Source organism: Myotis brandtii, unplaced genomic scaffold, assembly GCF_000412655.1.
Source record: "Myotis brandtii unplaced genomic scaffold, ASM41265v1 scaffold105, whole genome shotgun sequence".
Taxonomy (NCBI): Eukaryota; Metazoa; Chordata; class Mammalia; order Chiroptera; family Vespertilionidae; genus Myotis; species Myotis brandtii.
In genome coordinates, this window is record NW_005353538.1 from 5,471,981 (window position 1) to 5,487,244 (window position 15,264).

At 56.7% G+C, this 15,264-nt stretch overlaps 1 protein-coding gene across 2 annotated transcripts in view; it reads right to left on the bottom strand.

Annotated features, from left to right (window-relative positions):
• The window catches only part of ZBTB16 (zinc finger and BTB domain containing 16), a 191,686-nt gene that overhangs the window by 507 nt on the left and 175,915 nt on the right, over positions 1-15,264 (bottom strand). Inside the window, exons 5-8 of one of the 2 annotated variants that reach the window (XM_005856826.2) lie at positions 11,351-11,521; positions 6,561-6,728; positions 4,646-4,778; positions 3,399-3,403 (exon numbers count right to left, since the gene is read on the bottom strand). In XM_005856826.2, coding sequence (XP_005856888.2) covers positions 3,399-3,403; positions 4,646-4,778; positions 6,561-6,728; positions 11,351-11,521 — 477 coding nt within the window. Of the gene's footprint in view, positions 1-3,398; positions 3,404-4,418; positions 4,779-6,560; positions 6,729-11,350; positions 11,522-15,264 lie in introns of those variants that run through there. The other variant, XM_005856825.2, reaches the window with a different exon arrangement.

The following is a 15,264-nucleotide window of genomic DNA, read 5'->3' on the forward strand; positions in this document are numbered from 1 at the left end:
AACAGAGATGAAAGGGGAGGGGAGAGGGACGGAGCAGCGGAAGGGAGAGGGAAGGAGAGAGAGAGAGATTTGTACAAAAAAGTAACCAGTATAATTGAAGAAACAAAATTGGGCAACCTCCTAAAATTAGGCTAAGAGGAGGTGCTGAGGTAGACATGAACTAGAACAGCCATGAATTAAAACACTATCTGTAACACAGAGCGATCGGACCGGCACTTGACAAAAGACAAGCCACGAAAACAAACAAACGACGAAACGCAACAGAACACGCCCGCGCCGAAGGCTGGGCTTTGCTTGGTCCAGCAGGGCCGGGGCCCCAGTGCTTCGCTTACATACATATATATATCTCTATATATTTATCTTTATATAGACGGGTCGGAGGTCACGGCGCCCGCCACGGCGCCGCCACCTGACAAAGGTCATGCGTGACACCGTGTGAACAAGTTCCAGGACGCACGCCAGGGGGTGGGTACCCCGTCTGCAGAGCGGGCACCCGGGACTCGGGGAGCAGGCCTGCTGGCCAACAGGCCGGTGGGGCCTGTGCCCCTCTCCCCAGCCTGTCTCCTGGCCCCTCCTGGCTGGCTCTGCCTCCCTCCCTCCCCCCGCCCGCCCCGCACCCATCAGGTTCCAAGAAGGGTTCGCCTGGCCGTTTACTTCCTGCTGAAATATCCAGGCAGGTGCCGCGGGGAAGCTCCCCAAAGGAGGAAGCGAGGCGGGAGAACAGTGCCACAGGCCTCGGAAAATGAACGGACGGCCTCAGCTTTTCCTGCTTCTGTCTGACGTCCCGCGTTCTCACTCCTGCTGGGCTGGCAGGGACCCGGCCACAGATCCGCCCCCTGCCGCTCCCTCCCCGGAAGGAGGGAGCCCGAAGGCCCTCGCCCTCCGGGGTCTCCACCCACAGCCAGCAGCACCCCCAAGGGCACCACACACCTTGCAGAAAACTGCAGCAGGCTTTTTTCCTTTTTTTTTTTTCCTTTTTCTAAACATGGAACACTGTTCAGGCACAAATATTAAACAAGCCCACATTGCATCCCTGGATTGTACTGAATCACTGGGTCCCCCAGCCCCCCTACCCACCCTGCACCCCAGACCCACCTTCCTCACATCCGTGGCCTCCTCCAGAGCAGCAACGATATTTACTATTTATATCTCTCTTGCTATATATCTCTCTCTATATATATCTGTCTATCCTACACACATAGGATTTTAATGCTTTGAGTGAGTGAAGGAGTGACAGGGAAGGAGCACAGAGTGAGGGGCAGTGTCGCTGGAAGCAGCGGGGACACGCCTGTGGGCGGGAACCCAGGGGAGGGACTGTGACCAACCTGGACCCTGCAGACTGGAGAGCGTGAGACGCTGGACAAGGCAGAGCGAGCAGGGCTGTCCGCCGTCCACAGCCAAAGGCAGCAGGTGGCCTAGGGCCAGATGTCAGAGAGAAAGGGGAGTAAAGCCACTCAGACCTCACCTGGGGGGGAGCAGCCCCCCCGCCCCGTCTCCAAGCCCCCTCTATCCAGACACAGCAAAACTGCCAGATAATCCCCGGCCCTCACCTTGCCCTTAGGCCTGGCCACGACGGCCCCGGCAAGATCGGAATTCTCACCTCCGTGAGCAGGAAGCCGAAAAGGAGGCGCGCTGGCCTCTGTCCAGGGTGTCTGAGGCTCTGTGGGGGCCAAGACACAGGTCTCCCACCCAGCGCCCATCAGAAACCGCAGTCCGGCCCCTCTCCCTGCCCCCTACTGGGGTTCCCGAGGTTTAGTACCATCCAGTGCTGCGCCAGCAGACGCCACGCTGCCTGACCTCACACGCCGCACACGCACGCGCGCGCACACACACACACACACACAAACGCACACACACGCACGCACGCACACACACACACACACAAAGGGACGTTTTGGTGGTGGTGGTGGTAGTTTTTTTTGTCTTTTTCTTTTCCTATGCACATTACAAAAGGAAGGGCAAGGTCCTGCAGAACTGACGAAGGAACTAACAAACATTACAAAATATTACAGTTTGTAAGATTAGCTCCACCCTCTCAGCTTCTAGGCAAAGGGGAGAAGACCCTGGCTGCTGGGCGGTGGGGCCAGTGTGGGTGTCAGCCAGGTCTATGGAATAGTTTGATTTCTTTTCCTTCCCCACCAAAGCTCAATGACATCTTGCTGTTAACACACTGTCTCCTGGGACTTACAGATCTCGGGGCCCGCCAGTCCCCCTTTCTTCCCAGACTGGGGGGAGGAAGCCATAGTGCACAATGAATTCCTACAGACTGCTTCTCCCCAGAGTTCCCTCTTCACATTATAAATAAAACTGCTCTAGTCACGGATTTCAAGTTTAGCTTCTCCTTTCCCAAGCACTAACTCATTATTATAATTGCAAAGTAGCATCCTCCCTACTTGTCACCCCAATCAATAGTCCAGCGACACGGTCCCCCCAATGCTATACCCCCAACACAGTTTTTAAGGCCTTCAGATTGGGTGGGCAAGACTGGAGGGATGGGGCCAAGAGACAGGGGGTGGTCCCAGCAGCGCCCATCCCTCCGACGTCCCTATTCTCCTCACAATGCTTCTCCCCAAAACCGCTTCCCTAAACCACTTTTTAAACCTAAGATAAAAACGCAGCCACAACTTTCTCCAAGAGAGAAAGGAAAGAAAATAACTTTCACAAATAAAGCATGAGACGAAACCGAGGGCCCATCCCACAGCGAACGCAAACATGGCAAATGTGCTTTCCTAAGCTCGGGGCGGAGGCTGGGAGAGCGGGCAGCAGCGCCGCAGACCGGCAGGAGGGGACAAAGGAACCGGACGAACCTAAGAGGTAGCTTTCAGAAAACAACACCCCACCCCGGGCAACAGAACCCCGACTGGCGCATCTCTCGCAGTCGGGAAACAGACCGATTTTGGCAATGATAATGCGCGCAGAGGTGGGGTCGCACAGACACAAGGATCTGAATAGCACAAGCCCCCAGACCCAGCAAACTATAAGAAAGGGGGGGGTCGTGTCCAGAGCGTTTTAGGCCTGAACCGATGCTGGGCATGATGAGTTCATGCTCTGGGCAGAGCCAACACAGTGACTCCAAAGGCCCCCAATACACCTCCCCCTCCACCCACCTTCCGGGGACCCAGCCCCGATCCTTCTGTGCAGCTCCTTCCAGCTGGGAAGCTGGTCGCTCAGGGATGGGGGGCCTTGGCCAGCTAACAGGTACTAAACCAACTATTAATTTACACAAGAAACAGAAAAGAACTCCCTCCCCATTCTTCCAACCCCCAACCAAAGAGAGAGATGCAGGGGTACAAAAGCTCACGAGGTCACGAAAAACTGAGGTAATTCAAGCACAACGTGCTACAGGGGAACCCAGACACACAACAGAAGTAACACAAGGCCGAAGCGCTTTCAACAACTCCCCCTCTTCCTGTGGCCTGGGGGGCGGAGGGGGCGGGTGAGGGGCGTGAGCCAGGAATTCTGTGCCTTCTCTGGACCTGGGTTTCCCACCGCGCTCACCGGGTCTGGGGTGTTTAAAAGGTCCCCAGAATGACTCAACAGCACCCCCTTGGCCAGCACCCCGACTGCTGGCAGGTGCCCCCTTCTCCGGGGGAGGGCACCCCTGGAGAAGGACATCCACGTCTTCCGCGTGGACAGCAGCCCTTTCACGGATTCCTTCTCCCAGGGCCGGGACCAGGAGTGGCAGGGAGCCTTGTCCGGTGTTGGTGGGACCCATGTATTCGTATGTATTTAGCTGTTTTTCCAACTGGGAAGCAAGTCTCACTCAGGACAGGGCTTTCTGAGGGTGGGTCTTCCATTGGCTTTGTGTTCTCAGAGGCTAAGGGTGGGAGTGGGGCTCTGGGGTCGGACCCAGATTCCCCACTAAGGGGGGGGGGGGGGGGGGGGGGGGGGGGGGGGGGGGGGGGGGGGGGGGGGCTGGGCACTCCCTGAACTGGAGGACAGGAGGCAGGGGGAGGCAGGGGGAGGCTAGGGGAGGGGCAAGAGCCTTGAGGCTCCTGGAGACCAGGAGGGACATGCAGATGGCAGAGCAGAGGGAAGCAACAGGTGAAATGAGCGATGGGAGCGGAAGAGGCGCCCTTCCCCACGCCAATCTGCCCCCAGCAAACCAGCTGCCACTCTATGAGTGTCAGCCAGCGACCCCGTCCGGCCCCACCGTCTGCAGGCCGCCCCCCTGGCCCCCAGAGCCTCTATCTTCTGAGGAGGCTGAGGATGGCAGGCAGAGAAGGGCTCTGACCAGAACACCCTTCGCCTTCTTCCCAGACGCCATTTCTGGACATAAAAGAGGGTCTGAGCAGAACAAAATCCCTTCCACCCCCACCCCAGAAATCCAGCCAGGAGAGGAGGACGGAGGCCCGGGAAGGGGCCTGGCGGGGCGTCCTGGTCACCTGGAGCCCCAGAGAGACTCAAGGCCAGAGAGCTACCAGGTTTCCTTTTTCTTCCTTTTTTCCCTTATGTATAGACATGTATTTTTTGCACAATCCTTCCTCGACTTCATCCTGCTCTAACTCCTCCTCTCGCTCCCGCTCCTCTGGCCCCGCCCGGCCGGCTTCACACGTAGCACAGGTACAGGTACGTCTTCTCTATCCTCCAGTCGGGCGGGATCTCCTCGGGCTTGTGGCCCTTCATGTGCTTCTGCATGGAGGACAGGCTGGGGCAGTACTCGGTGCAGATGGTGCACTGGTAGGGGGAGGCGCCGTTGTGCGTCCGCAGGTGCTTGATCATGGCCGAGTAGTCCCGGGAGCGCTGGTGGCACAGCTTGCACTCGAAGGGCTTCTCACCTGCGGGAGGAGGGAGAGCTGTGAGGGCCTTCCCTGGGGCACGCGGGGCCCTCGCCCACCCCGGTCACACTTCCCAGCACCGTGGATGCACCTGGGATGGTAGCCCTAGTCACACCCGGCAGCTGAGCGGTTGAAATATGCCAGTGTGACTGGGGACTAGTCTTCAAGGTATTTCCTGTCACTGATTTAACAGCCGCATGCAGCCCGCGGTGGCGGTATGCAGCACAGCCCTAGTCCCTGGCCTTCCTCTTCTTCATTCTCCCAAAGCAGGGGCATGGGGGTCTGAAACAGGGGCAGGGAGGCCCGGAAACTCCTTGGGGATGGCCCTTCAGCAGTTCCTTCCGGGGGGCGGGGCTACAGATGGTGGGGAGTAGGGGTGCCGTGAGATGAGGGACCTCACCCTTCAAACATCTGCATCTGGGCTTGCGTATCATCACGGGCTCTTAGAACCTGCGCCGGCCCCCGCCTTCCCTCTGGGGCTGGAATGGGGGACAGAACAGCTGGCGGCCTGGCCCCACGCTAGCTGGTGCCCGGCCTCCTGTTGGGAGTCCCCTGGAGCTGAGCCGAGGAGTGAGGGAACCTCGTTTCGATACAGTAATTAACTGGCCAGCCATCTCACTATCGATACTCCTCCATGCAGAGGGCCCAGCAAATAATGAAGTAATGAACAGCCAAAGTGATCTAACTATCGACCTGCTATTTACAATAGTCACTGCCAATGCATTTAATGATCCACCTGCCAGGCCACATCCCCGACAAGGGCTAAGGAGGCCCAGGCCTCTGGGGACTGACACTCTGGGTCACTCTGGTGGCCAGCAATGAGCACCCCATCCTCTCCTGTGGCCAATGCAAGAAGCAGAGCGATGACAACACGAGTCCTCTGCTTCCTGTCCCCTCTGCCCACCCTCCCCACCCACAGAGGTCACCTCTCCCCTCCTCTGAAAAGGGCAGCTACCTCCTCTCATCACAGGAGGCTCCCCAGGTGGCGAGACGACCTTCCACTGCGTCTTATTCTCAGAGGAAGCCCTTCTGAGTGGCTACCTTCCCCCAACCAGTGGTGGGCTAGTGACAGAACCTGCAACAACCGGTTCCGTGCAAGCCTGGGTCTGTAGCATTTGCCATGGCCGCGCTGTGACGACTCCCACCATGGCCAATGCTAAGCCACCAAGGTGAGGCCACTGAACTTGCAGTTGGGAAGGGATGTGCGCCAGCACCCACCGCCCCCAGCTGGCAGTCCTGGGCACCGGGACGCTTCTGCTGGTCTGCTGAGGACCCCAAGGAAAAGTGTAGCTCATGTTTCTATTATGTAAAAAGGAACGTGAAGTCCCTTTGAAATGGCAAGACATTCTACACTTGGGTGTTTTAAATATATCTGCTCCTCCAAGCTCAGAACCTAACTCTAACAGATGACTTCTCAACCCGCAGCGTAAGCTAATCCAAAGCTCTCTAATTCCTACTCTGCCAAGTAAAAAACCATCCCAACCTTCACTCTCAGCTACTTGGGGGAACCTAATCCGGGATTCACAGACGGATGTCATCCTGCGTGATCTGGGACCCATTGGTTGGGGCTGCCCGCAGGGCCGGTCTGGGCTCCCGGGAAGGGCTGTGGTTGAGTAGCAATGCCTGCCTCAGTCTTGCAAGGGGCAGTGGCACGCAGGTCAGCACACAACCCTTAGCAGAACCTGCCCGACTCTTTCCTTCAGCCCTGGCGCCTCTGGGAGCCACTGCCCGCCACCCCGCTCAGGTTCCAGAGCCGCTCCGGGCTGCTCTGGCCCTCAGTACCTGTGTGCACCCTGTAGTGCGTCTCCAGCTGGTGCTTGAGGCTGAACTTCTTGCCACAGCCGTTGCACTCATAGGGCTTCTCGCCCGTGTGGATGCGCTTGTGGCTTTTGAGTGTGCTCTCATCCCGGAAGCAGCTGCCACAGAACTCACACTCGTACGGGTGGTCGCCTGTGGGGACAAGGGGCTGGTTCAGGGCTTTGCCTATCCCGGCCCCCACTTCAGGGGACAGTAGGAGGGTGAGTGCCTGCCTTTACCACCTGCAAACGCCATTTAAGGTCAGACCCCCACCTCTGCCGGCCCCCAGAACATAAACAGGGAGCCCTGTTCCCACGTGTCTGTACCTTACTGGCCCAATGGGCACCCACGGGCCAAGGGCCAGTCCCAGGGAAAGAGAGCCCATTTGCTTGAGATAAACAGCAGTCCCCAGAGAGCAGGCCCCCATGAGGCTAGAGCAGGCGTGGGGCTCTGAGACCTGGCTGTTCAGCTTCTCACGCTACCTTCCCTTCCTTTCCTCTCGGTCAGGGGCAAAAGCCACTCCAGCCTGAGGACCTGCCCTTAAGAAATCCCTCCAATTTGGGAACAATGAGAACATTATTCCAAAATGCCTTCTGCCCCTTCCCTCCTCCACAGTTTTACATGACTGTTTTCTCCGCTTGATTTTCTCTTCTCTCCCTGGCGAACTCCTAGTCATCCTGCAAAGCCCAGCTCAAAAATCACCTGCTTGGAAGCTTCTCTTTAGTCCCCACCCCAGCCCCCCAGGCAATACGAGGTTTCAGTTTCTTCTCTGTCCCCAAAGAGGAAAAAAGTCCCGCATTTTGTTCTTTTAGCAGCAGTGGCATAATTTTTATGACACTTTCTGATGAAAATGGCCCACATTTTTGAGCGCTCACTACGACATGAAAAACTTCACATGGCTCATATCACGTAATCCCTGCAAGGACATTACGAGAAAGGTATTACTATTATTCTCATTTTACAGATGAGAAAACCGAGATGCTTAGAGATGCTTAACCATGGTCCCCAAGGTCGAAGAGCTAGTAAGTAGCTGAGTCAGGAGTCAGATTCCGGTCTGTTCCAGTTGGTCATGGGACCATCTCCGATGGCTAAGTGACAGGCTGTACTGACTCTACCGTCACGCCCACCAGGCTTCTAAATGGAAGCGCATCAAGGCAAAGGGGAGCTCCATTCACCCTGTGGCCTCAGTGCGTCTCTGAGGACGACCCAGAGGGGCCCTGGGAAATGCTGGGCGCACAAACCTCGAACCCCGGGGAGAACTGCTTCTCCTCGCCTGGAATCCACGCACATCAGCCTCCTTTCTGTGCATCCCAGTGTCCCCCCGAAGGTGAGAGGTTGGGGTGGGGTTGTGGGGGTTAACGATTTTTCGTTTTGTACCCAAAGTGGGGGCTTTGGGGCTGCAAGGTGAAGACTCCAGCTACTTATTTATTACAGGAGCGAAGGCACAGACAATAAAGATAGATTGATCACCCCAGACTTTGTTCATGAATATTTAAATATCGCTGATTCGTCTTGTCACTGTAATTACAATTTCTCTGGGCTGCATCTCCAACAACCACAGTTTATGGTAAAGGATGGCCCACTGTATTTCACTTGTCCCCCTGCAGATGTGCGGGGCTGCCAACCGTGTAATGTCCTCTGCATTTCATACATTTTCTTCAGCTGCTGAAGGTTTAAGTCATCCACAATGACCTACGTTTTTTCATTATCCCCATGTCAAACTGCGTGCGTGCCTGGGCATAAATTGTCCCTCTCGTTATAGACTCGCATGCCTGTGCCTTCACTTCCTCTTTAAAATTATATTTTACTCTCTTCTCTCTCTCCCCTCCTCAGGCCGCTACCCCAAGCTCCCCCCTCTTGAATGCAGGCCCCTGTACCCACATAAATTCTCATCGGTTCTGATGGCTCTGAAGGGTTTTTTAAGGCTCTATGGGGAGTGGATGCTGCGGTCTGCCCACTGGCGAGCTCTCTCATGGGTGAAAGATTTGCAAGAAGCCCCCAGGGCACAGAGGGGAGGGGAGCAACTCCATGGAGGAGCCGGATTGGAAAAGCTCAGGGACACAACCGGCCTATGGGGCACGCCCGAGCGAGCAGGTCCAGTGCAGCCCTCGCACACAGACCCGGGGGGGTTCTCAGCACCTGCCTGTCGCCAGCCGCCCGCCCCATCCGACCCAAGGGGAGGGCACGCCCACCAGACCCTGGTCCTCCTTAGCTGGGTGAGGTCAGTCAGTGCCCATGCCCGCGTGCCACTTCCTGTGCAGACGCTTCACATACCGCCCGTCTCACATCCAACTGCCCCTCCTTACTGAATCAGCAATGATTACAGCTTTAATCAGGGATTCAGAATCCTCATCAAGATATAAATAAATAAATAAATAAATAAAGCCAGGGCCACGGGAGACTTCAGCCAGAGCCGGTAATTAAAGCGTACACCACAGCCACCCGGCTGGGAAGCCAGCGTCTGTGCCGTCCCCTGCAGGGGGGCCCTACGCGTTTAAAAACACGGGGAGACAGAGAGGCTTGTTTGATCAGATTTTTATGAATTTAATTATGAAGGGGATCACACGTTAAGTAAGTTTAAATAGGAAATCTCCAGAGTCAGCCAGGGAACAGAATAAGAAAAACTTAGAAGACACACACACACACACACACACCCCTTTGGGAACATGGCAAGGACCTGGTCCAAAATCCTTACCCTGAGAGTTAATTGTGACGGTGTTGCCATAATGTACACAAAACTGGCTGCACAACTCCAAATCCAATTTGTGGTGTGTTGATTAACTCTGTAGCCTCTTTAATGAGCTTGACATTAAGTACAGGACAAATGAGACTAATTAGGGCCCCCTCCGGCCTGCCCAGTGCACCTGTGACCCCAGCGGCCTGCCCTCACCTGCGGTTTCCCCGGCACCGGCAGGCCCGGCATGATCCTCCCCATCCCAGCCCCATCCCAGCCCCACCCCACGGCTCCTCGGGCCCCTCCACGCAGCACAGCTGAGAGCTTATTATATGATGAGCCGCGTGAATCAGGGATCCATCAATGCCAAGAGCACGGCTGGACTAACTTACCAAACACAGCTGCGGATGCTAAACACCAGGCCCCAGCAGCAAACGGGCCAAGAACAACGGAATATTAATGAGGCATTGTGTGGGGTGTGCTCCACTCCGCCTGTGTGTGGCTGTGTGTACAGGGCTCGCTGGTGGCCATCACTGAGTCTGTGCGTGTGCACAGGCGGTGCTCAGGTGCCATGTTTCTGAGATTAAGCAAGTGCTTCTCCCAAACGATGCCTCCTCCCCACAGGTCTGAGCCCCCAACGACACAGGAGCTTGCGACAGCTGAGAGCCGAGCTCTCTGAAGGGGCCTGAGCAGAGCTGGGTGTAACCTGGGTAGACTCAGTGGGGCTGGATGATCAGGCACAGGAGGCTAGTGGCTGAAGGTGACTGGCCACTTGGGACCGCAGGGGGGCGGTGTTGACGGGAAGGTGCATGGACCTATAAGGGATGCTTATGAGGCACGACAGAGACAGTCCTGCCGGCATTCCTTCCGCCTGAGCCCTTCTCGCCTGGCCCACTCTCTGGGACCCCCCTGTCCTGTGCCAGCAAATGTGGTGATGCTCGGGCCACATGCTCCCCTGAACAGAGTGGCATCCAGAAGCGAGGGCCCAGGCAGGCTCTTTGGTGAGCATGCCCACGGCTGGCAGGACAGGCTACTCAGTCCACGATAAAGAAAGCCCCTCCCTTGTCCGCTGAGCCTGTCGCCATGGAAGGCCTGGCCTGCACACGTAGTCCCGGGGCTGTGACAGGACTCGGGAGTGAGGAGAGAAAGTGCCCAACCACCTGTCTGTGCACAGTTATTGTGCCCTGTCCGACAGACATGAACGTACACCCTGTCCCGATATAGAGCCTGCCTGCCTGTCGCCCTGGCCCTGCCCTCTCATCCCAAACCCAGCAGAGAACACACACAGCAGAGGCGTGGGCAGTCCTTTATCCAGTACGGTCAGCAGGGACCCGATTTTGTCTTAGAGAAAGGAAAGAATTTAAGTCACCCATCGCCTTACGATGGGATCCGATTGCAAGGAAGCAGACGCTCTTGGCCCTCAGGGACCAAGCATGCCACCCCCAAACCTACAGTGTGGTGGCACCTGGTCTAGCCTCGCTGACGGACAGCCCCTCCCCTCCCCGGCATCTGGAACTGGCTAGGCAGAGACATGTCATGGCTCATCGTTTACTTCCCTAAATAAGGTTAAGCCCCCAGGATAGAAATGGCTTCTGTTATTGTGGAGCAATTGGGACCACTTCTGCAACATTCCCCTCGGAGCCCAAGGCTGACTTGGGGAACATGTGTCCACGGGGTGGGGGCCAGGGAGAGCGAAGGGGTGTGTGGCAGAGAGAACCAGAGACCAAGCAGGTAGGTTTTTCTCAAAATGTGTTTTGGGTCCACCTGCCTCAGAATCCCTTGGGAATATTTATTAACAACGTTGAAGTCTTGCATCTCAGCCCGTATGCAACGAATCAAAGTTTCTGAGGGGGACCCAAGACTGCGTCTCTAATGAGCACCCCCCTCTGTTGAGCAAAGAGAGACGGAGAACTCAAGTTCCCCAAGGTGGATGGGGAGAACCATCAACATTTACTTGTACCGTGGAAACCACCCCCAGCCCAATCCTTGAGCAAAGAGCTGGGGGCTAATTCTGCCCAGCACCTCCACTTCATGTGTTTGGAGGTAAATCCAGACACTGGTTCCCGGAGACCCTGGCCCACCCATCCCCTGGCTGGCCTACCTGTGTGTGAGCGCAGGTGGCGCTTGAGGGCGGTGTGGCTGGGGAAGGTGCGGTTGCACTCGCTGCAGATGTAGCTGCGCACGCCCGCGTGGACCTCCATGTGCTGCTGGAGGGCGCTCTGCGCCTGGAAACGCTTCCCGCACAGCAGACAGAAGACAGCCATGTCTGTGCCTGCGGGAGACAGAGCCGGGAGAGCCTCAGGAAGCTGAACGCAAGGCCATTCTCTACCCATCCAGGCTAGTGCAAGGGCCCGCATCAGGACTGGTGCCCTCAACCCCCGCGCTCAGGGGCGAACCCAGAGGCAGCCCAGGACAAGCAACGTTGATGGAGCACCCAGTATGTGATCCAGTGGGACAAAATCAACACCCTCCCGGTACCATGACACCCAAAGTCTAGTGGAGAAAGAGAAGCATTGATAAAACACGTCGCAGTAGCAAATGGGAGTTGGCAGTTGTATGGAGTGCTGTTGAAGGCACGGTACTGAGACCACATCTATCAGAGGGCCTTTGCGGAGTCTGGGGCAGGAGGTGGGATGTCAGGGTGGCCTCCGTGAGGATAACAATAACGGAGATAACATCTGCCAGCCATTGCTCAGTTGTAACTAATTTAAAATCGCATCACTAAACTGTAGGCGCTCCATCCTCACCCTTCAGATAAGGAAAGCGAGGTGCAGCGAGAGCGAAGCGCTTGTCCCGAGTTCCAAGCAGTTCCTGAGCGGCAGAGCCGGTGCACCCGGCGCCGGGAGGGGGTCCCCTTCCCCTTCCGATGCCGCTTCTATCAGACCCGATGCTGCAGTCATTAAAGCACCTATCTTAAGGGTCCATTCACTCAGCAAAGACTATTTCAGTGCCTTCTACAGGCAGGACCCTCTTTTTGGCACTGGGGCTGTCACCATGGGAAACGATACAAAGCCCCTGCTCTCATCACAGATGCCACCCAGCACACGGGGGAGTGGCGGAGACCATTCCTGGAGGACACAATAGTAGCGTGAACACTCCAGGCTGGAGAGAAGCACGCAGGCCGGAGGACCAGACAGACGAGCGGGGCAGCTGGGAGGCAGGGAGAGGGGAGGGGAGCCAGAGCAGCAGGCAGGGCCAGGCCGTGTGGGGTCTTGAAAACCATATTAAGAGCCTTAGGTTTCATCCCAAAACCAAAGGGCAATTTTCAAAGGATTTAAGCTAATGAGGAACATGAGATTTTCATTTAATGCAGTCCAGCCATTCCTATGCCGACCCGGGGCACAGGTAGGCAGGCACCCACGGTGCCCTCCGAGACTGGCCGCCACTTCCTGTGTGTTTGAGCCCCTGCCCAGTGCTGCTCTGAGCCACGGCCTCTCCGGGTGCAGCAGCCCCTGAGGAAGCTACGACCCCCGTCTGGATCCTAGCTGGTGGCTCACTGCCCACCATTTTGGATTCTGTTTCCATAAGCACACGAGCTCCCCAGCAGGCCCATCTGCTCACCTCCCTCTAAGGCAGCGGTTCTCAACCTGTGGGTCGCGACCCCTTTGGCGGTTGAAGGACCCTTTCACAGGGGTCGCCTAAGACCATCCTGCATATCAGATATTTACATTACGATTCATAACAGTAGCAACATTACAGTTATGAAGTAGCAACGAAAATAATTTTATGGTTGGGTCACAACATGAGGAACTGTATTTAAAGGGCCAGAAGGTTGAGAACCACTGCTCTAATGGCATCTGGGCAATATCACCGGTGCTCAGCCCCGTGTGAGGGACAGAGCGGGAAAGGTGGGCAGGCCTGGCATCTGCCCACCCAGCCCCAGGGGCGGAAGGGGCCTCCCTGGTCCACCAATGGGGACGGCAAGTAGGAGGTCTGTTCTCCTGCCTCCGTCCCATTCATGGCTGGTTTGGGATGGATTAGTGGGAAGGCAAGACCTCTCACTCCCCGTAGTCCTCCACCCCTCACAGCCACCTGTGTAGACACTCGGAGACGAGGCACCTGCAGCCATGCTCAACTCACGCTGCCTGCACCCAGGACCAGGCCAGGCTGAGCAGGGAGACAGCACAAGCCGGCAGGGACTTGCTCCTGCCTCAACGAGCAGAGGGAAGGAACTGATCTGGCACTGCGCGAGGCGCTCTATCTGTGCTGCCGGTTCATTTAACACTTGCTGCTCTCCACTGCAGGCATTCGCATCCCCTTCTTACAATTGGGAAAACAGAGATGAAAAAACTTGCCTAAGGCCACACAGGGAGAAAGAGGCAGAGCTGAGGTCTAAAAATGCCGAGGTCTGTCTGGTGTCAGAAACCACAGGGCTGGGCCTATGTCTACCTCTGAGGTTGCCACCTGTCTGCCTGGGCTTCTCCGGGAAGACAAAGCAGCACCAGCAGCGGCCAGCGCCAGCCCGCGGGTCCAGGAGCTCCATGCGACCAGGGCTCGCCCAGCAATGCTCAGGACCTGGGCGGGAGGGGTGGCTGGGGCCGAGTCACGGGCATGGCTCTCTCCTGGACCAGGGAGATGCTGAGGTCAACCAGAGAACGGTACCCAGGCTATTGGGGGACACCAGTCAACAAGCACCCCGAGGACAAGGCAGGCGGCCTCAAGAGGCTCTGAGGCGATCTGAGAGACTTTCTCAATGGCTCTGAAAAGTGAAGAGTATTGAGAAGCGAGGACTAGGAGGTGGGGCACTGGACTCGGGCTAAGGAAACAGCACAAGCAAATTTCAGAGCAGGTGGGGACAGAGGACAGGCCCCGAGGAGAGAGAAGAGCAGGGAAGGCTCCTGGGGGCCCGATGGCAGAGGGCCATACCAGGTGGGTGGGGGGAACAGAGTAGACTTTATCCTACAGGCAACGCAGTGCCGCGAAGGCTCGGGGTGCTGGCATGATCCTTCCGGTATGTGAGGGCAACTACCCCAGGGGCGGGGGGCTGGGGACCAACAGCCGAGCAAGTGGCTGGAGCAGGGAGAGAGCTGACGGCTTTTGTGCCCCCACTAGAGGAGGGTGGGAACCAGACCAGGGCAGGGGCTGCAAGGACAGGAGTGAAAGAATGACGCCCAGGAGGTGGCATGGCAGGACCCGGGGCGCAGTGCACCTGAAGCCCAGACGGCCAGCTCTGCACCGTGGTCACAGGTTTAACATTATACAGCCGCCACCCAGGAAGAAAACGCAGCAGAGTCCCTCCCAGGGCCTCCCCACCCCCTTCCTGGGACATCCAGCAAGGTGTGGGGCTCCCTCTGGCCACCGATCCACTGCTCTAGGCCCAGAGACACAGACCAGGGGGCTCGCAGGCCCCGCATGCACTCTCCCCAGCCTTGTGTCTGGACACCAGTAGCTGAAAGAATGAAAAAATATCTTAAAAGAAAAAAGGAAAGGGCAGGGGAGATGTGGAGGAGACACCAGGAAAGCTGTCGGTGCAGCAAGTTAAAAATCGAGACCAGATCCGAGTTATTAACCAATTTGCTATAGTTTCTGCCTAGCTGATTGTCCGCATGTATGATGAGTCAGGGCAGATTCTATTACACTGGGAGATTAAGCAAATAAATGCTGGCTTTTGGAAACACATTAAAATGTGGGGCTATGAAAATAAAATTATCTAGAAAATTATATTAGCAATTCATTAGCTGCCGGGAGATGTGCGGCGGGGCAGCGTCAGAACACGGCTCCAGTCCACGCGGAGACAGAGGGGGCGCAGGCATCCTGGCTCTGTCACATCCTTGCCCTGTGCCCTCAGCAAGTCACTGTGCTCCTCTGGGCCAGAGCATGCCCACCCCTTGCCCTGCTGCCCGTGGCTGCTGAGAGCATCCAATGAGATACGCGTGTGAAAGAGCTTTATAGCTGTAAAGCGGTGGCAGACCGGTGCCAGCCCAGATGACGCCTCCGTCTGAATTAGAAAGTTGTGCCTCTTGCTCTGGGCAGACACGGATCCTCGCTCGCCTGGGCGCACAGCTCCGCGAGCGC